The sequence below is a fragment of the Colius striatus genome, chromosome 7 (genome assembly GCF_028858725.1).
Source record: "Colius striatus isolate bColStr4 chromosome 7, bColStr4.1.hap1, whole genome shotgun sequence".
NCBI lineage: Eukaryota > Metazoa > Chordata > Aves > Coliiformes > Coliidae > Colius > Colius striatus.
The window spans coordinates 22,215,600-22,243,520 of record NC_084765.1 but is presented as its reverse complement, the minus strand read 5'-3'; the positions used below and the strand labels follow the sequence as shown (position 1 = coordinate 22,243,520).

Here is a 27,921-nt window from a genome sequence, read left to right as displayed (position 1 = left end):
CCCTTTCTTTGCTTGCTTGTATGGACTTAACAGACACGACAAGATGCTATTACTCAGCCTCTTGCACAGCCTTCTGCTGCCTGCTGTGTGAAAAATCACACTCCACGGCAGTAGCCCTTCCACAAGTACCAAGTTCATTGACTTTACTACTGGAGAAGAAAAAGTCATGGTTTGACATAACTGCATGGGTCAACTTTAAGCAAGTCAGTGTGCTACTTAACCAAACAAAACCCCAGAACCACAAGAAGAATACAGTACTTTAATAATCAAAAACTTTTACTGGTTTACAATCTGACAGCATATAGTGCTGATAAGCAAAAATTCTCAATTCACGTTTCCTCAGTGGAAATTTAAATTGAACACTTGCTCGTTTGTAGCTCACAAACAGTATTACTCAAGCTGTGGAGAGAATGATATTATTTTTAAAAAATACAACAGTGAATAGAGAATTGCTTTGGAATATAGGCTATGTTTCCACGTTTAGCTTGGAACCAACAGAATCAACATACGGAGTCATTTGACTTCTGCATTATGCCCAAAATATAAATCAAGAAGAAAAATCTGCATCACCTCTTTTGGAAAAAAAAAAAAACCCAAACCTTTATGGTTGCTGCCTATCCAAGTAGCTTTTGCACTCAAGAAATAATGAAGTCATACACAAGATCTCACTACACTTAGTAGCACTACATCAGAGCATTCACTTTGCTTGTTGAGACCATTTATAAGCCCTGACTACAGACTGAATTACTTCATTTATTCTAAAAAGGATACACACAGCAGGCACAATAGTGAGAGTTGCAACTGTCACGTGCCCCATGCCAGATGTCTTCCAGCCATTGAGAGGGCCAAACTCTTTTGGTTGAAACGCCCCACTAAATATATGTCTCTATGCCTAGCCTGTCAGGTACTTGTCTTGAAAGTGCCAACAAGCAGTCAACTATTTAGTTGCTGTCTACAGAGCTAAACCAATTCTTAAGATCTGCTACTATTCACTGTGACAGGACACCTGAGAGATGCAGCTTAACATCCCCAGCCTTTGATTGGAATATAAATCATTAAGTAGCTAGACTTGATTTAATAAAGTACAAAAGGGATTTGGGCTATCATGTCTATAATCCAGCCTTTCATTTTTCTCCATCTTCAAGTAGGAGGTAACTGCCTAATTGTGTTAAATAATGATAAAATAAATCATAGAAACATAATACATGAACAGATTCCATGAGCGTGCAGCCCTTCAACAAATGAAGGAGGACATTACAGCCTGTTTTTTGACACAAAATGATTATGATGCCTAGCAAATAAAGAGTAAAGTACAGCTTTAGGCAACTCAGCACGTGACATGCTTTGGCCATGTTTGTACAGCACTGTCTGTAAAAAGCCACTTCACTGTGACCTTATGCATATTATATAAGAACTCAGATTTCAAAAATCTAAAAGGTTCTTGAAAACTTATAAAAGTCAAAACCAAAAGAATCCTTTTTTTGCTACAGTTATATAGTATACAGTATATAGTTACAGATGTATAGTCTTTGGTTTTAACAGAATTAATTCGGACTTGCTTTTCAGAGCACACATTTATTTGTAATTAAAATAGAAGGCTGATTTTGAAATAGCAAAAAAGAAAATGTTCTTCCACAAGTATAAACCAGTTATATACATTCTTACTAAAAGCACTATAGTTAAAAATTCTCTGTACAGTTGCAGTAAAACTCAAAGTCACCTCCAGAATAAAATCTGTCTTTAAAGATCCAAAACAAGATTTGCAGCAAATTATAACCTGACCAGAGAGTTGCTCTGTCACATTTTTGTAATACTATAAAAATACAATGTTGATACAAAAATCTGTCCAATGCTTCCTATACATAAAACGCTCACCATATTATGATTCTTTGATGAAGTTGTCAGTTCTATAAACACAGCCAAGCAGTGGTTTAGAACATTTTTATGAGTTTATGATCTCATGACAACACTGCACACTCATACAGTCCAAACAGACCTACTCCAAAAAGCCTCTAATTTTTCCTATTATTTCAGAGAAGTCTACTGTGATTATGTACAGAAGTTGAAGTGATTCTTGTTGCCTTATTAGTTTGCTTATAGAACTTTAAATACTTTGACAATTACTATGCCATTCAGATTTGACACTGCATATTGGTCAATTTCTGCATGTTTCATGTAGTGTTTCAACCTGAAGACATAAGTAGAATAGAAAAATCCTTTCTTTAGAAATGTAACTTTGTTGCTTTATTAAAAATATGACAGATTTATGTGAAGTACTAATAGCTTAATGCAACAGCTTAAAAAAAAAAAGAGGATTTTTCTATTTGCCATCAAATTAGGACAGTGGTTTTACACTTAAGGCTGCTTTTCCTGTACTGAATTATGCAGAATTTTAAAAATGGATGTCCACTACTTCTAAAGAAATTGTTCTTTAACAATGTAGATAAGGTTTTTTAAAACAAAGAATATAAACTAAATAATGCTGATGAACAGCTGGTGAAATCCCTCTAAAAACATCCAGATTAGATACAGAGCAAGATATCATTTTGGGACTCTTTGAAAAAGACTTTTAAGGATTTAAGTGTAAGACAAAAAACAGCATTTTGCAAGACTCCTACTTTTTTTTCTTTTTAAAGGCTTCTGTATTTTTGTTAGTTCCTCAAAACTCTTGGCAGAAGTCCTTGACCAATTTATTTTTGTTTGGTTTAATAGCATGTCTTAACATAATCACAGTATCAAGAACTAATACAATTTTTTTTTAAAGTAAAACTACAAATAAGACTGCTGTGAAAGATTTCTCTTCAGTGCATATGAACAAGGCTGAACAGCTCTACACGAGTCCAAGTGTTGTGTGAAGAATCCCTTATTGCTAACAAATAGTTTTCAATATACACACCCCTCCATGTAAATAAGCACCCCCAGATTTTCTAACAAACATTTCAGTTGGGTCATTATCTGCCCAATCATCCTGAATGTCCCATTCTTTGACTATAGACAATGATACCATTGATTTGCAATTATATTTTTAGTAGAAAGAACAGCCAAAGTCTTGAAATATAAGAAAGTTCTTCAAGAAACCAATCGAAAACTATGGTACAGAGACTGGTGCAGTTACTGGGTCTCAATCTGAAAAACGTGACGCATACCAACAGATGATTAATATAGCTTTGCTTTAAAAGGAATGGGGTTTCCAGTCTTTTCCCTTCTAACCCAGGTAAATGTAGTCCAGGATTGCCAAAGCCCACGGTGATGAGCATGCCTTTACAACCCTTGAAACCTCCACACGTTTTTGACAAGATCTGCTAGTTGTCTCCTTCAACCCTTCTCTTGCGAACTGTAACAAGAAGAAAAAAAGGTTTTACTATTTCATCATCCTACTTTTTGTATTTCTGCAACATCAGCAGTTACATTCCTGCATGAAGTTTCACACAGCAGAACTGAATTAACAGTGTTGTCCATCATTTTAAGCTTATGCTTTAGCAGTGCTTATGATGTTATTCATGAACAGCTTCAAATATTTATGAGGACATGCTTGTGGGACACAATCATTTTATGTTTGGTAAGCAGCTTCAGACAGTACTTTTTCTTTGATGTCACAGTTTTCTAGTGGTGAAGAATTAAGTTTACATGGCTTCAAAAGAAATAGTGCAAGAGTTTCACAGCAGATCTAATATGATTTATACACTTCACAAAAAAAAAAATAGATGTTACATTCAACAGCCTAAACATTCCATTAATGAAAATTATTAAAACTGGCAGAAAATGCAAAACAACAAAATTTGGAGAGTGAAATCACTAAAAGCTCACTTAGACTGAAGAATATGTCAGATTGACTGAATGACTGGAGTTTTACTCAATATTTGTAATATTTTTAATTGATATTTTCCTTTTCCCAATCAAATGGTATATTCCTTTTCTGTGCAGATGTAACAAATGAGGCTAAGGGTCTTTGGAATTATCTGAGGCATCTCCATTTTGTTTAAAGAAAAGTGCTTAAAAAAAAGCATGAGCAAGCATATCTGTGCAGAAAGAAAGTGATTCTATTCGCAAATCCACTCATTGGAAGTCATGTAGTATTACCGATATTTGCAATTGGTGTTGATCATCTTTACCTTCAGGTCCAAATATCAGAGGGAAGGCTGTTTTGTTTCCCTTCCCTCTTCCTGTCTCAAGAAATGCTTTAAATACAGTCTAAAGAAGTTCTCAAAATAAAATCCTACTAGAAGTTTACTCTTCACAAAGCCAACACATTGCTTGCTTGGAGAGTAACCCATACTTAATCTCCCTTTGAATCCAAATTGGTTTTGTCGGTGACAGAAGTTGTGCATACTTGCCTTCATCAAATCACAAGAGATGGAAGAGTTTCCAACTTCACTCCAATCATGCAGTGAAAAGCAACTTACACACAATTTCAGACAAGGAAAAGGGAAGTAGTACACCACAGTGCAATCAAAGGATAAAGAAGATGTAAACTATTTTTGTAGAAGAAACGTACAAAGACAGAAATGAGAGACTTTGAACACCTTGGTTTTCAGTGCTAAATACCCAAGCTGGGTATGCAGAGTAACCTGTCTCTGTAGCTTCAGGGCTGAAGAGATGAAAAGGTATTTGAAGAAACTTTTACTCGCATAGTCCAGACTAAGAAAGCAAAGAAAAAAAGGCAAGGTATCAGTAGAAACATAGATTTCCAACAGTCAAACACTAAAATGAGAACTAGTGAAAAGAGAAACCTTAAAAAGAGAGACACGCTTGAAACCTTATGATGAAAAAATAAGAATAGCTGATTTAGAATCTATCTGGAGAATTAGTTATGCAGTGACTGAGTGCCTTCCTTCTCTCTCTGTGCCCTATTCTGTTACTGCTACTCCTCCTCCTTGATTTTCTTAAGAATTGTTCTCCACTTTAAACTTTACTCAGAGGGAAAGCAGATCTTTAAACCAAATTCCCATTTCCTATGTCATTCCCTGAACAACTACTACTAAACTGCCTGGCTCATTTTCACGCTGATGAGACGTGTAACCCTTACTACCTAAAGCCAAAAAGTTTAAGTAAATGGAGTTTTAAAATGTTATTCTATTTAAATATATGGGCCACATTATCAAGCTGTAGTTATTATTATTATTACAAAACTGATTTCTATTCACATGCTACATTATTAACCAATTCTCTGCTGGCCCATTTAGCTAGGATTCTAACAAATGAGCTCCAATAAAACTTACTGCAGCAAATAAAGATGCCACTGCTACCAGCTACATTTGAGAGAGACGAGGAATGTACCTGCATGTGAACAGAATCATAGGGGAAAAGATGACCCAGTCCCACATGTGACAATATGATCAGTTTCCTTGCTCAAGCAATCCAAATGAGTCTGTGTCCTGGCACTGAAGAGGGCATACTGCACTATTAATGTCAAATAGTGCTTTTGAAGAAACAGTGCATCTCATCTGAATGAAACTGAACAATCAAAACTATTATTTTTCCTCTATTTGCCACAACCCACATAGAATTTGAGTGTTCTTGTTCTATACTGTGCTAAAAATCCTCAACTCATACACCTGAATGGCCTGTAACTAAATAAAAGGAGAACATCAAGCAGCAACAGAAGAGTAGGAGTAAAGCACTGGAGAAATCTGATACTGATCTACTCCTATTTTGCTATTCTGGTCATGTCAAGAGAAAAGCAGGAAACCCAGACATCTTTAAAACCTCTGCCGCACACACTTTCATTTATTAGTCACTCTCTACGGACAGGTCTTACCCAAATCATTATTTTTTGTGATTGCTGCAGCTGCCCTGGCTCGAGGCCCCTGTTGTGTGAAATGGTATCCAAATTTAAGGATCTTGGTGTTTTCTTCAAGCATCTTGGCAATTTCTACTTCTGCAATCGTGCCCAGCTGCTGCCTCTGTTAATATAAAAGGTAAACAAAGACAACAGAGTTTATGTGTATTTACCCTAAAAGAGATCACAATACTTTCACCATATCAGTCAATAAACACTTAGCTTCATTTGGTTAATCTAAAAAAGCAGAAGGTTGTAAAATATGTTTGTGTATTTTAAAGCAGAAGCACGCACCAAAGTGACCAAGAATCAAATTCAACTGGATGCTTCTGAGAGTCTTAAGGACAATCAATCATTCATGAGGTTTAGATATTTTAAAGTAAAATATTTTTTAAAGTTTATCACAAGCTGTCTTAAAAAAAAAAAAACATTTCAGTCAATTAGGACAGAGTGATTTAATTATGATATTACCAGCAGCTCGCTTACCTGATTATCAATTTTGATCTCTGTCAATGTTTCATTGTCTTTGAGTGCATCAACCAGTGCCAAAATTCCAACTCCAGTGATGAAGTTTGATTCTATATTTAAACTTTTTAATTTTGTGTTTACTCTCAGCATATCTGCAAGGGCCTGTGAATGCAAGAAAGAATCATTAAACTTGTGAATTTTGCTACATCACAGGACACACTGATAATGCTTTCCACTAACTAGTTCAATAAGAGCAACAAGCTCACAGATGCATGATGTAATTTTGCAAGTTTTCACTTGTTATTTGAGACTTATGTAAGTCTTCAAGCAGGCATTATCTGCACTCTCTTTTTTAATAGTATTTAGTCAAGAAAAGGCCTGTCCTTCTCTTGTTACAAACTAAGGCTACACAGAATATAAATTGTCTGAAATTAGCATTTGGACCAATTCCATTTTGTAAGCCTCCACACCATACAATGAGTATTGCAAGCTGCCAAGTAAAGGCCAAATAAAGGGCATTAGTCAACTGAAAGGAGAATTAGATGTGGTTAATTTGTAAACAGGAGATCTGACTTTTGAAGTGCTTGTGTCTACAGATTTGGTAGGGAGAGGTAAAATTCAAAGCTCTATATACAATACCAGCATGTAGCTAAAAGCACTCTTATGGAAATGGAATATACCTGATCTTATTTCTGAGAAAATAAGGAAATAAGAATAGGTAACTGCTGAGGTTTACTGTCACAAAAATTATTCTTTTTTTTTATTATTATTAAATCACAATGCAAAAAAACACATCAAAGCCACACCTGAGAAAACGAGCCTTTAAGGATTTTTATTTCCAATGTTTCAGTTCTATTGAAAAGGAACTTTTTAATTCACCCAAAAACAAAGCTTTCAAATGTTCTTTTGTTCATTTGAGTCTTTCAAACTAGTTAAATCAAAGAATTGTCCTGGCAAATCACTTTCTGCTGTTTTCTTCTCTTTATTTATAAACAAAGAACATTCTGCTTCTGATTCAGTGTAGGAAAACAGGGACCAAGTGATAAAGTTTCAACTGTATCACACTAGGCACTTTGACTAATGTTATGCTTTATATACCAATCTTTTATGCAAATACTTGGTAGCAAGGAGATGAGAGAAGCAAGTATTTTACTACTTGCTTCAACTACAACTCTTAATTAATTGAAAAGATTATGAGCTTCTCAGTCCTCAAATGTGCTTTTTTTAAAGTTAATTTTGGATATACTATTAGCTATTGGAATGAGTACCAGAAACTAAACAATTAGGAAAGAAAGAACAGGAAGAAGAGGTTAGCAAAAAAAAAATCAGGGGAATGGGATTAGAAAAAGGAATTCTCACTCATATCTAATGCATTGCTGTATATTAGTTGACTAGTAATCATTTACCAACTTTGATACAACACAGGTTTATTAAAGAAAACATACTTTACAGTGTTAAATAATTCAGTCATTTTCATCCCTAAATATTTAAACAAGGTTCAGTTCAATCTTTCACCATTGCCTTTCCATGCTAACTTCCCTTGCATCCCACTTAAACATGTTAGCACGAGTACTTACAACAGCAACAGGATCATTGCTTCGGGTGGCTGCAAGGCTAAAATTCTTCACATGCGTGTTGGTTTCTAAAGCTTTTGCAAATTCTTTCAGCATTGGAATTGGTATGTTCTTGAAGTAAAAATAGCATTTCAATCTCTTGAGATATACAAGTTTATTCCCTCCACCCCAACTTCTTTCATTATCTTATTCTCTTTACAGCAAAATAATATTAACTATCACTGTTCTCCAGCAGTCTCACAGTAAAGGCCTACATGTGTAGCAAAGCTGTGTGTGAGATGAAATGGCTATTAGAGTCACCAATTCTATATAGCAAAGTCATCTTTACTACACTGATGCCATTGCTACAATAAGAGTGTTTTAAAGTATTTAGCTGACTGAAACTGATACTGAGGAAAACATTGTGCTATCAACATCGAATCAACCTCTTATATAAAAAGATTTATAACTTTAGATTGGTGAAAGCATTTGCATTTCTTTCTGTGTTCTTTTAACTCCAGAATTAACCAATTTACAGTTTGATACATTTTTAACACGTAGTAGCTATCAAACTTAAAAGGTATAATTTTAGATAATGAGGGCAGTAAATTTCTCAGTTTATTATATCAGAAACATTGTTCTGTTGCATTTTTAGGCATTAATTTTGGCTACCGTTTCTCTATTGTACAATATTCTTAAACCATGTATTTTATTTTCTTCCTTTAGTAAAGGCTACAAATAGCCTAGGCTGCTAGTGAAGCTGCAGCTAACAGCCTGTTGCTGATGTCTGCACTCTTGAGTCAGGTGTGCTGTTTTGCCCGTCATTCTGTTTTCTTTCACACAAGTACACAAAAGTTTTAGTCTTGTTTAAAAATCCAACTGTGAGACTTATGAGTAGAAGCTGCCCTAATTGCCAACAGCTCTTTTGTACAAGAATCGGAAGGATATCAGGTACAAATATGACTTTGTTTGCAAGAGCAGTAACTGAGAACACATTGCTTCATCAAGGACAAAGCACCCAAAGAAGTAGTTAACTGCACGGTGAACTGCTGGAACTGTTGCCAACTTGGCAGTAACAAAAATCTGGGCTGGCAGTAAGAAAATGTGAGACTTTTTAAATACACATTTGGCAAAAAAAACCCAAGATGGTTTATTGGTTTAACTCCAGGTTTCTGGGATTACACACACTGCAACATTTAGCAGAAAGGCTGCTGTACTTCAAATAAGCCTATCATGCTCTCTTACAGAGTTTTGCAGCTTAAAGTGTGTTTTGCTGAGGAAAAACCAGCATATTTACTACAGACTTCAGGTAATTACCTTAATGTTATTTAGATTAACTTCAACAAGACGAGAATCATTATCTTTAATCCTCTGCAGTGTCTCCTCCACATTTGTGGGATTTGGTGGTTCATCAAAAACAGGCAACATTTTTTCACCTTTTACTATATCTGAAAAGTAAGGCATTTAATTGTAATCAAACAGGTCACATTTCACTATTAAAAAGTGATACATATACTAAATATTTACTATTAAAGATCTTTTCATCAGTCTTTACATCTCTCCCCCACCCAAAAAGCACACCATCCTCTCCTGACCATGTTTTCATAAAGTTCAATTATTTTCCAAAGCTTTTCTGCTTTGCTTGCACACCAGCTTTTTTCATAAAACACATAGGACATGAATTACAAACACAAATGTGAAATCTCAAAACCAAGACACACAAATGCTTTTTTACATCTACTTCTATCCCCAAAAAGTGACTTAACTGTAAAATAGATTTTAGGGTACACACATTTTAATGCCACTCTTGCCACAACTCAATTAGCAATATTATAGTCATGCACATTTCCATTTCAAGAAAAAATAGTGTACAAAGAATGCCAGTGCAACAGAAAATAGTTAATGCTATAGTAACTGTGAGCAGTACAAAGAACTCATTTACCTAGCACTTGCACACACACTTACTTGAGAAGCTGTCCTTGTCAATCCCATTACTGCTTCCTACTACGTCACAGAACTGATTATTTGTTATCAAGTTGGACATTCCCAGTATAGCTGTAAAAGGAAGAAAAAAACACCCCACAATTTTACTGTTCCTGATTCAGCTCAGATGCAGAGTTCCATTAAATAGCAACTGATGTCTGTAAACCAGCCCGCTGTCAGTACAATAAGCCATTCAATCTTGTAATAATTTAAGGAAGACCAGAAAAAAAATTATCATAGACTTTTTAATTGGCTTTCACACCTTAGAAAGACTCGATCTTACCAGGTTCAAGCATCAAAGTTAAAAGTGCAGGTCAGTCACAACATTCTTGACTGAAGCTTAGGAACACAGGCACACAGCAACACATTCTTATATGTAAGAAAAGGCAGTAGTGTATACAACAAAAAACAGTCTGTCTGTGAAATAAATTAAAGGTTTTGAGTTTGAAATTCAGATATCTAATGCAAGCCAAAGTAATCTACTTTCCTAAAAATTATCACAGATCCAACAAAGTAGATAAGCTACAAGCAAACTGGCATATTACACCATCTGATTTCTATCCCAATTAAAACTTCCTCTACTCAAATTTCAGATAACAAATACATTACCACATCAATTATAGATCTTTCCTGGCTTAATATGAACCATCCATACTTCAAAAAAACTAACCTGCAAGGTCACCTAATTCTGTGTCTGTGGCACTGGTCAAGGCCTCCTCCAGCTCTGGATCAAGAGAGAATTTTTCTTCTGTGTAAGACTGTACAGCCTTTTGCTTGGGGATAAATATTTTCCCTGGAGTAAAGAAAATGAAAAGCCTGATGTTACTTCATATTATATAACTACTTATCTTTAAAAACTTTTCTGTACTTAGGGAATACATATAACATTTACTAAATCCTGAGAAGAGTACGAAGGACAACACAGAGGAATGAGAAGGGATTTCTTCTGTTTGTTCTTGAAAGTCAGAGATGAGGAAAGAACATAAGAAGGAACATTACATTACTTATTCCAAATTTTCAGGAGTCTGTATTACGACTCCAACCTTCTTTGTTTCTCCTAAGGATTAGAAAATAAATTGTAAGCCTCCATTATACATTTTAAATAGCCTAGAAAGTGCCTGTAAGGAAAATCTAGTATTGCTAGAGAACTGTGACTGGTATCCTCTCAAGGGAGAAAGGAACACAGGCACGGCAATCTGAACATGTCAGAGGAATAGAATATCAAAGAATCATCTGAAATCACAGACCCAAGTATTCATTTATTTTACAGCATACAAGATGTTTGTGATTTCAGATGATAACTCAGTTTCGAAGTAAAAGAGATGCCTGAGCTGCTTGAGAAAACCATAGTTTGCAAACTGCACAAAACAAGACAATCAATTTCTCTGCCAATAACACTGTTTTCTAAAATGGTACTTAGAAAAGTCACATAAAATTCAATGGGAAAAGGAGCAGCAGTAATATCATGTTCTGCATCAACTTTTTAGTCATTACAGATAGGTAATTGGAAAAGTTATTTCAGGAGACATTAAAAATAGAGGACTGTGTAGTTGGCTTAATTCCTGCACATATCTTCAGCTGAAAAGTTAGAGTTAAAAAAAATCACATTGAGAAATCTGTTCTAACAGTTGTTCTGAAAACAGTTCAGATTTGGATGATTGGTCTTTCAGAACAAAGAAGTCTACTGCTGGGTAAGAACCCAGGAGAGGTAAAGGGTGCTTAGGTTCAGGGCAAAACTTCCGGCACTGTATGACAGAAAAAAACTGATGCATTTTATGGAAGAAACTCACAACTAGAAAACCGAGAATCTAATCTAAACAGTTAATCAAAGCTTTTCAGACTTTCCAAGTTGCCTGAGATATCAGAAGCCAGAGCTGTGAGAAAGGGGTTCCAATTTCCTTCACTTGTTTCCCGGGGCAGGAAGCAGTATTGATCATCTTCCTATGAAGTCTCAGTGTAAATTCAGAAACTCACCCTCTTCCCATATGCACACCTAAACTCATCCTAATTACATGATGAAAACCCACCACACCACACTCCAAGATCAGACCAGCTGGGCAGGAGCCCAAAGCCTGAGATTTTTTTCCCCCGTCATACTGCATACAAGCATATCTTGTTACATGTTTGCACTAATTTTAGCATTTTTAAATAGCTCCCAGTGATGAGAAGCTTTATAGGGATTCTTCAGTTCTATTTCTGGGAAATTCCAACAAAGTGAGATTTTGGGTTCAACATTTGTGGGAAGCAGCGCCTGAAGTCAGCTCCGGTGTCACACCACAGACACAGGCGCAACAAAACCCATCCACCTTCTCTCTCTCCAAATTCACATCCTAGATTATGAGAGTTTGTGCTTCATTTTCTGTTTGAATGAACTTAATTTATTACCACTAGCACAGATTACAAAGAACTGTTATCAGCTTCTTTTCTGACAGTGCAGTCTGATGACCAAGATCTGTTGCTAGCAACACAATATTTTTGTTCTTGGGTTGCTATCTCTTTGGAAAGCTGTACAAATGGTCATTATCCATATTTAGAAGCAGAAAATAAACCTCCTTACATAATTGTGCTGACTACAAACAGTAGCTGAGAGCAGCTGACATGCATTATCACCCATACCTCAGGCTTGATGGACAGTGCAAAGAAACTCTGTGGTGACTCATGATTAAAAGAAAATCTTCATAAATTAAAGGCTTTGGTATTTTGATATAACTGACACAGTACATTTCTATGCCATTTTATTTTACCAGAATCCCCTACTGGGGAGAGAATAACTTTCAACTTCATTTGTAATTTTCAAAAGAGATGTAAGAATGCTTAACAAGGCTTCCATTAACTCCTGAGACACTCAGAAGAGCAGATCTAAAGCCTTTCATTAGCTATATTTGCATCGTTTTCCCTCAGTATTACAGACCAGTAAAAAAGTGAGGATTTCAGAGTACAAGGAAGGAGAAAAGAATTAAAGTGCTTTTTGAGCAGCATCAATGCAGGAAGCAGCAAGTGGGAGAAGGAAACTGATCTGAATTAAAAGCAACTTTGTAAAAAAGTATTTCAACTTAGATCAGCCTCCTGCCTGGTTCATCACATAGAACTCACAAAAAAGAACTACTTTTCCTGATGTTACTTCAAGTAATTCTAGATTCACAGGGTAGGAACTTCTGGCTCTAAAAATTTGCTTCCTAAGAGTGAGACTGAATTTATCCATACATGCCTGATCCTTAAGATAACCTAAAGGGAGAGAAAGCAAAAATGTTAAAAGTCACTCCCTTCCAGACCTGTTCATTGCAGCCAACTCCAGTCACATGAACTGGATCAGGAGCAGTTCTTACAACAAAACAGGTCACACCCTTGTGTATATAATCTCTCACTCATAGGCTTCATCTGGTCCTAGCCCAGAGTTCAGAGTTTTACAATGCACATATAAAAGCAGGTCTTTCCCCACTCCCCATTTCTAGAAATGAACTTAGTTCAAAAAGGGTAAGATCCTTGTGTCTCTAGGGCCAATGATCTAATTCTAGGCCGGCTGCCAAGACAGTCTGGCACTTCCTTTCCCCCTTTAATAATGTAAGCTTAAAAAAAAAACCCAATAAAACAAACAGATTACACATCTGTGCAGCCCATGAGGTTAATAGCTTTCTTGGTCCTCAAATGGAACATTTCCAAACAGTAAGGATTAATCACATGAAGGAACATGACATCCTCCTTTTCAGTCAACAAGGAAAATGCAAAATTAAGTAATACAACATGAAGAGGCAAATTTCATAGATGTTCACATCTATGTAATAATTATATCTGAGTCTTCTAGGCCTTTAGCTAACATGTTAAAAAATGATGCACATCCCAGGATTAATTCACAGGCCTGCTTTGCTATAGAGTGAACTTCCCATTCCAAGTTCCTCACAATAGGCAGAAATGTTGGATCATGTCTGTTGAAGTGCCCTAGATATTTCACACACAGACTCACAGTATCTAAGGTGGGACCTAAGATCTTTCAGAAGTCAGGTCTATTCAGCATGGCTGTGCACTGCATATTGCTGGGACAATTGCTCACATATCCTGCAATCCTACTACCCCTTGCTAGTGGCTATAATTTGCAGATCAGAAGAAAGTCCAAAATCCACTTTGCAGTACTCTGTTTGCAGAAAAAGAATCAAGTGGCAACTGAGGACAATCAAATACATGCTTGTCTCATCATGACAAAGAGTGAGAAACATCTGATATATATTCCTTACATCTTATGCTCTTCAAAGGTTCTTCAAACCAGAAATGCACATCAATCACCAGTTCTTACCATGTGACAAACTTAGGTTCATCTACTCACTTGTAAATTCAACTTATAAAAGACTTCCTCAGCATCTTACTGTGGAAACAGTACTGTTGCTTGTTATCTGATTATGGAGCACATAGCAGTGAGTTAGAAAACTGTTTTACATTAAGGCTAGAGTATCACACGTTATTTTGTTCTAGTGGTCTTGTATGGAGAATGTCAATTTGACAAGTTGTTTCCCAAAGCTCCTACAGGATATCAGCTTCATTTACAACATGTAATGTGCTTTCTTCAAAGGTCAGCCACTGAAAGGCAGAGAGTACAGAATCCCAAATCTTGCTGTAACAGAAAAAAATAGTGATCTAGAGCAACAGCTGAGCAGGGCAACAACAACAGAGCTCTGTCCAGATGACTACAGCTTCAGCCTAACAATCTTTTCTGGATGACAGAGCAGAAAAACACACAACCACAACGCTGAAGCAGAAGTTACATGAAATGAAAATCCACACAGAACAAACATACCGCAGCAGGAATGCAGAGGGAGGGTTGGAAGAGAAAGGGAGAATGCAAGGGCTAGAAATACAAAGTTTAGTTTACATAATAATTCACTAGTGCCTTGTACTATAGAGCACAAAGTACACTACTAATGTTAGATATGCTTTTATCTCAGTCAAGTGCAATAATTCTCATCTTTTGTCATTCCAAGAGAAGTGAGGAGCATTGGTCTGACTTGGTAGATGTGTAGAATACACTCAAGGGCAACAGTCTCCAGTGCTGAAGCCTTGCTTGACCGCTTGAATGAGATCCTTGTCCTTGCAGTATCCCTTGCAAAATCTTTATGACATACTTACATACACAGATTGAGACAAAGCAAGCTTTGTTGAAATTATTACCACATTGCTCTCATGAATCTCTTGAACTATGGTTTACTGTATGGTTCAACAATTAATTGGAACAGAATGTGACTGAAGTCATTAAATCCTGTTTAAAAACAAAGTATCTTTTTAAGGATGCTTTTTAGAAACAAAATCAGGCAGTGGAAAAATGCAACAGAATATAATTTAGAGATTGTTAAGCTTCACATTTTTGTAGCACTGTTCATCTCACACCAGAACACTTTACATAATTTCACATCTTCCACATCTCATAGCACACAGCAAAAAAAAAAAAAGGTTCCAAAGATCTGGAGAAATTAAGTCACCTATCAGTGAAAGAGAGACAACATTGTTTTAACAACATGTAACCTCAAAATGAAGTACTTAGATCAACTGGAAAAGAGGATTTTCCTTTACACTGCAGTAAGGAAACAAGGTTACCAGAAGCAGTAGCAAGCCAAGATGTTTAAAATTAATCCACAGTAAGCTTCTTTGGTAAACTTGCAGGCCAAATCACCAAGTGGAACATCAGTTCTTCTAAAGCAGGAAAAGGAAAAGAGCAAGAATAGATTTTCCTCTTCTTACTTATGAAATTAATAACGAGAGCAAGTTAGAGCAATGAGACCAGCTAGGCACTCAGAAATAATTTAGCAAAGCCTGATCCACAAAAATGGCACCAAGAAAATAGCTGCAACTCCAATTCACCTCTCCCTCCAGACCCTCTAGATCTGAAGGTTACTAACAATTGTCAGTTTTATTCTGAATTATCAGGATACTCAAGTAAGACTTTCATCAACTCCTATTCCACAATTTGTTAGCATTTTTTCATAATACATTTACCTAGCCAAAGAGAAAAATAAAAAAGGCAGTTAGATCTTTGTTGGGTTTTTTTAATATTAAAGAAAAGCCCATCGGGATAAAATTTCCCTCTAGATAAAAGACATCCTATACAACTATTAAGTTGTACTCCACTAACTTTCAAGTTTTACATAGAGCTAAAGATTGTGATTTCTTGATTTAAAAGATTAAATTATATAGGTTTACCTTTTATGTGCAAAAGGGCTACAAACGTGGCAGCAAGCCAAATTTGAACCATAACATTTTCTTGAGGGGAAAAGAAAAGGTTAACCTCAGCTACTACAGACTGCACTTAGCCTTCTTGTCCATTTAACAGAGCATCACTTCCATACCAAACATTTGTTTCCAGATTTTTAGTTTTGATGAAAGTAAGCTACATTTCATTTCTCATGTTATTTTATCTTCTTTTATGGTACTAAAATAAACATTAGAGAAACTCAATAGTAAAATTTCCCATGTCTTAAAAAATAAAACCAGTTGCTAACTAAACTGGTAAGACATATTGCAACATTGAGACAGACTGCTATTTAGTAATACTTTATTACTTAAAGGAAATGACATTTGATCTTTCTTAGCCAAGATCTGTGCTACAGCTGAACCCTTCTGGTTTTCCACGCGATTCTCACAGATTTTATCTATCCAAACAAGTAGTTTTGCCGTGTGCATGTGCACATAAAGCTGACTTTAAAGAACCACCTATTTGAATGAAGCATTAGTACTCAGTAGAAAAAGAAGTACTCAGTAGAGCAAACGCTTCCCATCCAGTCTCACATCCTGAAAGAGCAGTGTACAAGCTAGCCAGGCTGCAAGGGATTCCCCAGCCAGCTCTGACGTCTGAATATACTCGAACTCAATCATCTTAAACCATCAAGCTGTCTCTAACATAGACTATCAAGCGTGTCAGGCAAGCAGCAGAACAGGGGAGAAAGCAGTGACACCCTAGAGAGCTAAACATGGGATCAACAGGGACTTGCCAGCAGTGGCAGTACCATAAGTTACCACTGCTATAGGTACCTTTGACTACTTTCTATGTGCAACACATTGCACTATCTTTAATTTGCTTACTCTTAGACATTCAGTGAACTCCCACTCTCCTGTCAGCCAAGGAGTGTCACAGTTAACTCTTAACAAAAGTGGCATTAAGCTACACAAATAAGGCAAGATGTGGTGTATTAAGGAAGTAGTACATAATAATACAATGCAGCCCATTATACAGTCAATCTCTCTATTACTTCAAGGAAAAGAGAGAACACCACAGTCTTGTAAACATCTATCTGGTACAGACAGAGAAAATGCAATTACCCACAACAAAATTTTCACTTAATGTACACCACAATCACAGTCATATATACAAACTCAGTACATGAATGGTGACTGAAGTCTGAAATAAGCAACGACTCACACCAGAGAATTAAGCAGAATTAAAGGGTTTCAAACCCTTAAGAAGAAAGAAGTCTGTTCACCTTGGGCAGTTGGAATTCAACTTATCAAACAATTTACTCAGGTCTTACTGAAGGAGATCTGCCCTGCACTTAGGGAAGGTTCAGGCAAGCTAGGATTCACAAGCAGTACCCAAACACTGTAGCAACAGGCAAAAGCCACAGCCTCCTCCTATATATATGTGCCCAGCACGAGACTGGGAGTGTCTGTCTCTACTAATAGTGCTTAGTAAGGCACAATAAACTTCAGAACTCTTGTTCTATGGTGAAAAAAATACATCTATTCTTACAATATTTAAGATGCACATTCTTTTCTAACGTTCTCCTGAACAGTAAAATACTTCCCATCAAGTCCATGAGAAGACTAGATCTAAAACAAAGATTTAAAATCCCAGGCTTTGGTAATGTGTCCACTCACTGGATCACTATTTATGTGGGTTTTAAACCACAAACCATCACTAGGTTTCAAAGTTTCTTGCAATGTTAACTAATTAATTAATAACACTAACATAATTAGTTAATAATAACTATACAGTCTTATTAAACCTCTCAGGAAGGATACTAGAAAAACAACATGATTGCATATGCCTCTTGCCTGTCCTTGACAGCCTACATCTTTGAACATTTCATTATTTACCATGACATCATTCTACTGCTATTTTTTAAATTCAGTGCAGTATTACAAACATTCCTCCTTGTACTCAGCACCACAGGGCATAAGCCACAGGCACTCCGACAACATTTGTTATTACTGGCACAAATCAGGAGTAGCTCTTACTTTGAGGATACCACCCCCCTCAGAACTTTGCTATCTCTGATAAAATGTTTGAGTTTTATTTCCTTCCTGGGCTACATGCAAACAGCACACCAGCCCCAGCACCACAAAATGCTTCAACAGGAAGTATCCCGCCTCTGCTCAGCAGCACTCATCTGGAAATGTCACAAGTTAAAAAGCATTAGAGCTGCCAGTGCTTCAATAAACTTTGGTTCACAGTTGTTCTGGCTAGTCCACTTCAGAGATTTCATAACCACCTACACTGAAAAGGGTGGTGTTACCTTTCTTTTCTCTTGTAAAAGGCACATAGTCTTCCCTGTCTTTGTGTTCAAGAGCCTGCTTCTCTAAATATGCAAGGAGTCGTTCCCTGTCGAAGGGACCTGAAGCCTTTTTAGCAGTCTGGTCTTTCTGTCGGAAGCCTGCAGGCAGAAGTGCATTCTGCAAAACAAAATAGAGCAAATAAATACAGTTTATAAAGTCTGAGTGAATACCTGTTAACTTTCATTTCTCTGTTCTTCCTCCCTTTTCCCAAGGTTCAAATCTGATACATCATCCTTTTTAGGCTACCTTTGATCCCTTGCCAACTTCCTTTTTTTTTTTTTTTTGAGTGGGGGAAGACAAATAATCTATTCTTTAGATACCAAGAAAATAATTAAAATAGAACACACTGCACTCTGAATAGGACTGAAGCAATTCTTTAAGTACAATAGCTCCAAGCACTAGACTTGTTAGTTACTTTGCATTTCTTTTCTAGAATGAACACTGTTTAAATGAATAGCGGTAAATAAAACTTTGCTATTTACAGTTTAGATATTCAGCAACAGACTGCTTCCTTCCACTTACATCCATGTGTTTCCAAGTCTTTAAGACAACTGCCTATACTACTGTCTGGCATTTAACACAGAGTATTTCTACCTTAGACCTGACTCAGGGTGGGCTGGTTTTTTTGCTACCATCAGTCACAAAATTCATCAGGTAAAGAAAAAAAAAATATGATGGAAAGAACATAAGATATAGCAATTGCAATTGTCATCAAAGACAACCAATCATTTTTGCCAGTTCTCCTCCATTAAAATGTCTATACAGCCAAAGCAAATTAAAGTATTGAGGATATCTTGCAGTGCAACAAAATGGGTGATCACAATATTTTTAAGTGATCCCTGAACATCATAGTAAACTTAATCCTGGTATATTAAAGCAAGAACAGAGAATTGGGAGGTGAAAAAAACAAGTCTTGGACTCTGATATGAGTTTGCAGTATCAGTAGAGAACATAACTCAGCTTTTTATAACAGAAAGCTAAAATAATCCTTATTCAATACTCCATGCTGATATAATTATTCAAGAGCTGAGTAATTTATTTGTCTTCTCTTTGCAAAGTAATCAGGAGGAAAGGAATAGACATAAGCCAGATATAGGACCAGAAATCTTTAGAAGTGAGCATCCTCTCTCCTACCGAACTCCAACGGTAGAAGCAACTAAATAAAAATGGACGCACAAGGGTTGTTTACCAGACAACACTGGAAACAGGAAGGTTAAACAGGCCCTTCTAAATAAACCTTTTCAAGAACATGACTAAGAGCAGTTTTTGTTTATAAACAAGTCCCAGAAAGCTCCTCCTGACAATTCCTTCTTCCATTTTCCTCTACTGCAGTTGCATTCACATTGCAAACAGGAAATAAACAGTTGAAATATTATATATGTATCTGTAAATAAGATCATTATCAGACTATGAAAAAAAAGTCCTAAAGTACAATAAATGCAACAGAAGTCTCCATTTATTTCAGGCTAGCTCCCCAATAAATGAAAAATAAAACTTCTCTTGGCTAATACTTACCTCAGGATCAAGGTCATCCAAAACAGTTTCCAGTTGTTTCAGTTCTTCTTCCGAAAGTTTGCCAAGAATTTCATCCTCATCGAGATCTTTGTACTTGTCCAAGTCCTTTCGAAATGGGAGTGTCATGACTTGGGCTCTAGCAAGTTGCTCAAACACTTCAAAATCCCAGACAGATCTATTTAAAAAAAAGTTTTTAAAAGAAATAACCATAGTTAGGGTAACTATCCAAACTACAAAGCAGCATCAATCTCAGAAAGATAAGCCTTTTCATCCAGTATTCTTATCTATGTGTTATTCAATAACAAAGAGTACTTGGAAGCTGTTTACACCTTGCTTCTTCGCTGTCAAGAACCTCATCATCTCATGCCCTCTTCCATCAGTATCTAAGCTACATGTATTTCAGAGGAATGCCAGTACACAGTTTTCTCAACAAGAACTCCAAGGCACGCTGTGGAATAGAACAGAGGAGATACCAACTATACCTACCATTTATGAGTCCAGCTTAAGACCATCAGTTTTTATAAATACTGCAGTAAAAAGAAGAGTTAAGATGCTTTACACTTATTGTTGCTGCTGCTGTTCGGAAGACAGTAAGGGAGAACTTCACTACAAACAAGATAATTGGTTATTACTGATTCATATCCCTGCATGTTACCTACACAGGGAACAAAGGAAGTTTGCCTCTGAGTTAATTATAGCACTACAATTGAAGTAACATTCTGTTCTGTCCAAGGAAAAATACCTTGATGAGAGGCTTAGGAAATACAACTCCAAAGTGGCTGCATGCCAGTCAATCCTATTACCAAAAAAAACTTTAAAAATACAGAACAGACTGAATAACTGCTCACTAAATATTGCAATTAGATTAAATTGGTGTCCTTCAAAAAGATGTACAGTCTCTATAGTTCTTCTCACTGACCAGGAGAGCATAGGGAACTTTCCTCCCACCCCCAACAGTCACAATTTTCGAGCACTTTGCTTGGAAAAAGCAGAGTTAATCACAGCAATGTTGAAGCAGACAAGTTAGTTTCTCTCATTTTTCTGTAAGAAGCTCTAGGATTCTCCTTCTGTTCAGATAATTTTTTGCCTCAAGTTTAGCACACACACATCCACAAAAAGTAACTTGAACGACTTTCTAAGTGAGCAAGAGTGTATTTGGGGAGCAAAAGCTAGATCATACATTCAGGCTCATTAGCCTCCCTAACCCCTTTCTCAGATCTATAGAAATATTCAAGACAGATTAAACATATAGAAAACATGATTTGCTCTCCAATAGCCTACATTCCAGTTCAGATGCTTGCAACACATATGCTAACTGCATTACTTCAAACCTGCACTTACACTACTTCAAAAACAGATCCGTTTACATTTTTGCCTCAAGTAAAAGAAAATTAAATGCTAGAGATACATTCTATACCATGGAATCTGGCTCACAGGATTCTTTCACCTCAGTTCTTTACATCAAGAAAGGTCTCCTTGGCTGTCAAATTTACATATGGTGGCACTTTAGTCTGGGGACACTGAAGAGACATGAGCACGTGAAGGTTCATCCATGCCATTCATTCAAGTATACTTATTAAGTAAATCTGGTTTAAATTGTCTTTGCAAGAATGGTAAATTTCATTTCCCACCAACGTCTACACCTGAAAGAGGTGTATTTACAGCTGTTTTCCAGATGTCCGCTTTTAAAATGCATCATGGATATAAACACTTAGAGCTTACTTGTAGGCTATGGTTGACATGGATAGGGTATAATTCCAAAGCTATACTATTGTCTTGGGTAAAGTTCTCTCAAACATAACAAAAAGTAGGAGGAATTATGAATTACATAGTAAATTATGTCAAAAGAACAGTGGCTGGCTACCTCTGAATTAAAGACAATCATGTTGGAAGAGCTTAGACATTTTGCAAAAGGTCACAGAACTGAAAACATCCAAGTTTAATGGCTGCAGAAAATGTGGAGTGTAGCACACCTATGTTTTTCAAAGCTGTGTTCCAAAAGTAACTAAAGAAGTGCCTCTCCATCCTAGTGTGCCACCTCCTACAGTTTCCATAGTCTCGTGGTATTTGTTTATCCAGGTGCATAACAGCTGGAGGACAATTAGGTGATAGCCGCAGCAGATGCCACACAATCTGCATGCAAACTTCTCATTCCTAGAGCCTTAATGTTTTGCCCTTTCTCACACTTCAAGCCATTACAGACTATCATAAGAGAAAAACATTTCCTGCAGCTGATTACACAGCATTGTTTGTGACCAGGCTGCACTGAATCCTACATAATGTGCTGCTTTTACCACATTTCTGCATGTCTATTTGCATTCAAATATTAAAAGGTGTAATTTTAACGGGTAATTATAAGGATCAGAGTAGTTAGCATACTGCAGAATAATGCTCCCCTTACTCTGACAGAGTAGCATGTAAATAGCCATGTATTACATTCACATAGGCTGTATTTCCTCTCCATGAATTGCTGTTTTACCTTGGAAAATAATTCATCCTTTTGTAACAGATGCACTTGCTGCCCCGCCCTTAACTAAATTACCAGTGGTTCAGTACAAGCTCCAAAGCAGGCAAAGACCTGAGCCGTAGCAGAAAAAAGAACTCTCCTCAGAAACCCACAAAGAAGCAGAGTACAGTGAGCATGGGCGCTGGGGAAATTTGTGGGTACAAGGAGCCTCATGCATACCTCTCCTGATGTACACAAATTGACTACAAGTCAATGTGCAAACGTGCCAGCCCAAGTGAGCCTCCTCTGAGCTCTTCCTGTGAGGCTGCATGGCGGTGATCACTCCTTGAGCTGGGATCCTTCTCATGGATGTTCCTCAAAGCAATGAGACCTTTAACCAACATCAGGTCATGGGCTGAGCTACTTAATTTGAGTTCTCCCTGGATGGCACCTCAATTACACACCCAACAACTCTCCCCTTGAGCAGGAATGCCTCTCAAGGTTAGGAGATATTAGTCATTTAGCTTAAATAATTTTTAAGCAGAATGAATCACTTAAGAGTTATAATGTCATGTGATTTAATATGCCGTTTGCTTAGCCTGCGTTACTTAGTGTGAGTAGCTGGATTTGCCTCAAGCTGTAAACTTTGATCTACATGCACCTGTTAAAGGGAAACAAAGCTTTCAGAGCTAACCCAAACCAGAAGATTGGGAGGCTGCAACCATCAACAGCTTCATCTGGACAAGATAAGTCTGTTTGAGGACAGAGAAAAGATCCAATGAGGAAGACTGCCACCAAATATTACTGTTGGACGAGTCATGTGAGGTACAACTGAATAGTCTGTAAAGGCATAATTGCCCAGGGATTTCTTTGGTTTCCTCTTTCCTTCTCCACAGACACCCAGCTTGAGCTGATCCTGCTGCTGTACTATCAAATGACTTATTTTTATATACTTCAATGCCATCCACTCTGCTTTAGGAAACCTAAGGCTCAAACTTGTGAGCAAAATCACACTGGACAGGGAGACAGAGAGACAGATCATGTGACATACCCAGTAAGTGAATTGGGAATAAGCACACTGAAACTTTAAAATCTTTCCTAAGTGGTATAAGGGACAAAATATGCACATATAATCCTTTAGATAAAAACCATTGGCCAAGTGTGGGACTAAGCCTGGGTGCAGCCACACCTAGACTCCTGAGGAGTTCAGAAAGCAAAAGGGTCCATTCTGAACCTTGTGACTCTCCTTCACTTTTGTGCATCTTCAATGTCTGTGAATGTCATTCTAAACGAAGTCTAACTCATTTTTTCTTTATGTTTCCTCCATGTAGTAATAGAGTGAACCTTGCAGTCAAACTCTGTTTAGTCACTTTTACTAATACCTTTGGCGATGCTGAAGTGATCTAAACACTCAGCAGGATCCTAAATCTAGAACTGTGACACCTTTACAATACACTTATTAATGTTCATGACATAGCCCTTAGTCTCACTTGTTTCTATAGTATGATCAAAGTAGCCATTTAAAATCCCGACCTACAGTGCTCACATAAAAAACAAAAATAAAGCATGAGAGCACAACTCTCCAATATTTCTGTAACTGAATCTTCACTTCAACAGGAGGAAGAGAAGGCATGGAAAATTTAAAGAGTTTTGGACATATTTTTCTAATGCTTAGAAACCAAAAGCACTTTTTGAAATATGAAAGCATACTTAACATGAGACACCTTTAAAAAGTTATGATGGTAGCACTGATTAGCCTCTCTGTACTACGTAGAGATTGCTTGGTAACAACTTTCAGAAACATTCCCTACAAAAGGAATCACAGCATATATAACACTTATATACAACGTGCTAAAAATCGGTTTTTAAAACACAGTGTCAGGAATTTTTGTTGCCTAAAAAGGGCATTGAAGGCCAGCTAAAGCCTTAATCTCAAACAAGCCCTTCTACTTCCCATTAAACACATTTGGTATTCTACTTGCTTTCCATCACTCATTGTAGCAGAGAAAGGTACACGCATAACAAACATCTTGAGACGCTGTTATTTAGACTGGATATTTGTGACACATCTTACTGAAAAAATCATAGGCAAAACCATACCCATCAATTTTGGCTTTGCAAATACTTTGCATTTTTTTGGATAAGCAGAGACAGTGTTCTTCCAAGTATCCTTCTTAGCTTTACCATGAAAATGTTATATACATTAGAAGTCAGAAGGAATAGTATTATTTTTTTTCAGATATATAAGTTAAAGCAAATTCTTTTCTCTAGGAACTCCTTAGTCTCAAAACAAACATTTCAATTCTCTGTTAAGCTGAAGAGTAGTTGAAAAAAATCAGAAATGAAGATATGCTGCTGGACATCACGGAGACAAAAATCTTGCCATTGTTCCTTCACCTGAGAAATCAATGAAGAACTAAAGAAATCAGAAAACAGCAGTAACTTTACTTCAAGCCATTTTATAAGTATCTGAATCATTACCTGAAACAACAATCTATTATAGTTAAGAGCTCCGTTTCTTGGGACCCTAACAGGAGTTACTCGTTAGAAATATCATGCTCACAGGAAACTACAGTCAAAAGTCCACTGGAAATGGTTTCCGTAACTTAGATTATTTTAAAATAGAAGTGACATCACGAAAAACAAACCGAGCCGGTTTTGGCCAGCACATCCAGAGAGTTCACTTTCATCTCATTTGTTCCTTCAGAGCCTCCTTCCACCCAGCCTCTGGGTGAACCAGACCTGGAGCAGGGGGTCTGAAGCAGGGGAAGGCTGTCAAATTGCCGGCCATCCCAGCTGCATGGAGGAGCCCAGACTGAGCACTCCTCTGGGAACCACTACGGTGGCAACAACTTTATTTTCCAGTGTATGAGATTACACAGAACTGTTTATGAAGAATATTTTGCAGTGGAAAGAGCTCTCTTTATTTACCAAAGCTAGCAGAAAAATCAGTAAATATAAGTATTACCATAATCCCAGCAGGTTCCTTAGGATGTTTCTATATGTTAACCATGCTGAGCAGCCTAAAACTCCTTTTCTTAGCAGGAAGTTCTCCAAATCCCACCTGAGCCTTCTGAGTACTCATGGTGGGACACTGTGCCCAGGAGACTGTGGGCCTGCACCAGGCCAGGGCCCCAGGCATCAGCAGGGCACAGCCTGCCTTCACCTAAGATGCCAGTCCTGGTCAGTCGTGTTTCCCATGAATAAAGAATTGCTGTTCTGGGGTATTTCCCTACAAAAGCAAGGCCAAGGCTTCATTCTGTCCAAAGACACAATTCACTAAATCTTATATGTGGCAAACTGAGCTTCCCCAACTTCACATTTGTCTATGCAGTGACCCAGGGAGTGGCGACGGACAGATGACTACTGCAGAGTAACTACAGGACCATGAAGATTCTTCTGTGATGACAGAAATCCAAATACCTGTATTTCCAGTTCCTGATAGCACTTCCTCTGTATCAGAGGGCACATAGAACCAGACAAAGCCCACTTTGCTCTTTTCTATGTCCTGTATACAACTACACTGAACTAGGACACAGTTGTCTTGAAGGCAGGGTGCTCTGAGTGATGGCTAAGCGGTGAAGTTGGCACTGTCTCATAAAAACTTACTCCTGTGTGCCTGTTCCTGAAAACCAGTCACTCATACTGCAGAATTGTATGGACTCATCCAGCCCAGGCAATAGCATGGGCAACAGAGCCACAAAGCAGATGTTCAGCAAGCTGCATGGGGCACAGAAGCAGCAGCCTTGGCAGCACAGGAGGTGGCATTTCAGCACATCCCTATCCACCACACTTCCAGGCATGCTCATCAAACTAGCTGCAGGGCAGGAGTTATGACTTACAGAAGAAGCTAAAAATCCAGGGTACCACAGGTACCACCTACGCTGAGAAGCTCCTCTGGCAGAAATCACCACTCCAACTGTCCATTCTCTCTCTCAACACACAGGGCAACACCACTACATCAGGAGTTACTAACCGTCCAGGATCAGGGAAGTTTTGGCATCATGTTTTTTTCAGATACTATCAGGATTGTTTTCAATTGCAGTGTACTGCCCATGGACAGTGATGCACAATATCTCCTCCTGGAAGAACTGTCTACAAGTGTTTCAGTCAAAGAGAAACATCAGATGCAAGCTGTCTGAAGGTTTATAGAAACATTCAAATGTTTGTATGCATTACAGGAAAGTGTCAAAAATTACAAGCAGAAGAAATGAGTTGCCATTATAGGAAAACTCCCGAGTCCTAGTCAATTTCAGGTTCTCCCTTAGATCACCAACGATCTATATACCTGACACAGTAGCAAAACATTAGTTTTGAGGACACTTTCAATATATCACAGCAAATTTCAAGCATACAGCAAGCTCTTGACAACGGCCCTTATTTTCAACATAACTTGTGTCCACCCACAAAGAAACAGGTAGATAGCTTTCACAGGCTCATGCTAAAAGCTTATGTGCAAAAATCTCAGGAAACACCGAAAAAAGTGCACGCAGACACCCAGGGAGCCTGCTGGGTCTCGGCTGCTCCGCGGGGCAAGCACTCCTTGCCCAGCAGACAGCTTCCCTGGGAGCTCCCAGCACGGGTGGCCTGCTGTCAGTCCCACAGAGCACAAACCCTCCACCAGCCACGGCCGCACCTGGAAAGCTTCTTCCGTAATACAGCGTCATCAACTTGCAAGCGCTGTATCTTGTAGGAAACATATATAGCAAGTCGAAAAACTTATGCTAACCAGATCTACATGCAAAGGTTTAAAAGTCACAGTTGTTGCGTTTCACGGCAAAGCTGGGTGCTGGCTAAAGTTAAGCAATATCCTCCAGCCGAGGGTCCACCAGTGAGCACCCGCCGCGGCTTCTCTCAGCCCCTAAGCCCACGACACCCTTTCAGCTGCCAGAGCCAGGAGAGCCCCACCGCTGCACAGCCCATTTCCCAACGCAAATACGAGAACTCCACCCTGCACCCTTCAGCTCCGCACCAACGAAGCCCTGACCTTCCCCCTCTAGCAACCCAACCGAAGCTTCGCCCCGCTGCCAGTGAGCCGCCGAGGTCCGCGGCGGGCGAGTGCCGACACAGCCCCTTCCTGCTCCCGCCGCGGCCCCTCCCGCCGGGCGCCCGCCGCGCTGTGGCAGCAGAGGGCTGAGCCCGCCGCCGCCGCCCACCTCGCCAAACCCTCCCTGGACCTCCGGCAGGCCTGCCCGGCACAGCCACGAGCCGCTACAGCCGCTTTCCGGCCCTGGCCCCCGGCCCCCTCCCGCCGCGGCCGCTCCCCACTCACCCGGGCGGCAGCAGCGACCCGCACCTCCCGCAGCCGCGACCAGCAACCCCACACCCGCCCGCGCCTGCGCGCCGCCCTGCGGCACGACGGGAGCTGTAGTCAGCCCGCGCCTGCGCCGCCGGGGCGGGGCGGCGGTCCTGCACGTTCCCTCTCCCTTGTGTGGGGCTGCGTTGGCTGCCAGCGCCTCGTAGGTGGCGGGGCGGCACTGAGGGACCCCCACGCGGGCAGGGAAGGGACGAGGCATGTGCCCGGGTCGCGTTGTCTCTGCTTGCCACCCGGCCCTGCCCTGGCCAGTCTTTGAGGTGCGGTGGCTCGCGGCCTCGGAGAGCCTGTGCCCCCGCAGTCCCCGGAACCGCGTTTGTCAGGGGGAGAG

General features: G+C 38.6%; 1 protein-coding gene across 5 annotated transcripts; it reads right to left on the bottom strand.

The window, feature by feature from the left end:
* Positions 1-239: 239 nt before the first annotated feature.
* On the bottom strand, positions 240-27,624 carry LOC104554058 (tropomodulin-3). Of its 5 annotated transcripts, none has more exons than XM_062000675.1 (10): positions 27,549-27,624; positions 19,831-20,005; positions 18,276-18,432; positions 10,454-10,576; positions 9,766-9,855; positions 9,118-9,248; positions 7,825-7,932; positions 6,266-6,409; positions 5,759-5,903; positions 240-3,334 (listed from the first exon to the last, which is right to left on the bottom strand). In XM_062000675.1, exons 2-10 carry the CDS (start codon positions 19,954-19,956, stop codon positions 3,303-3,305), a joined length of 1,056 nt encoding a protein of 351 aa, XP_061856659.1. In that variant the 5' UTR covers positions 19,957-20,005; positions 27,549-27,624; the 3' UTR covers positions 240-3,302. The 5 variants fall into 5 exon arrangements, with proteins under 5 accessions (XP_061856659.1, XP_061856662.1, XP_061856660.1 ...); XM_062000678.1 differs by lacking the exon at positions 27,549-27,624 and adding an exon at positions 27,264-27,369; XM_062000676.1 differs by lacking the exon at positions 27,549-27,624 and adding an exon at positions 26,913-27,246.
* Positions 27,625-27,921: the final 297 nt, after the last annotated feature.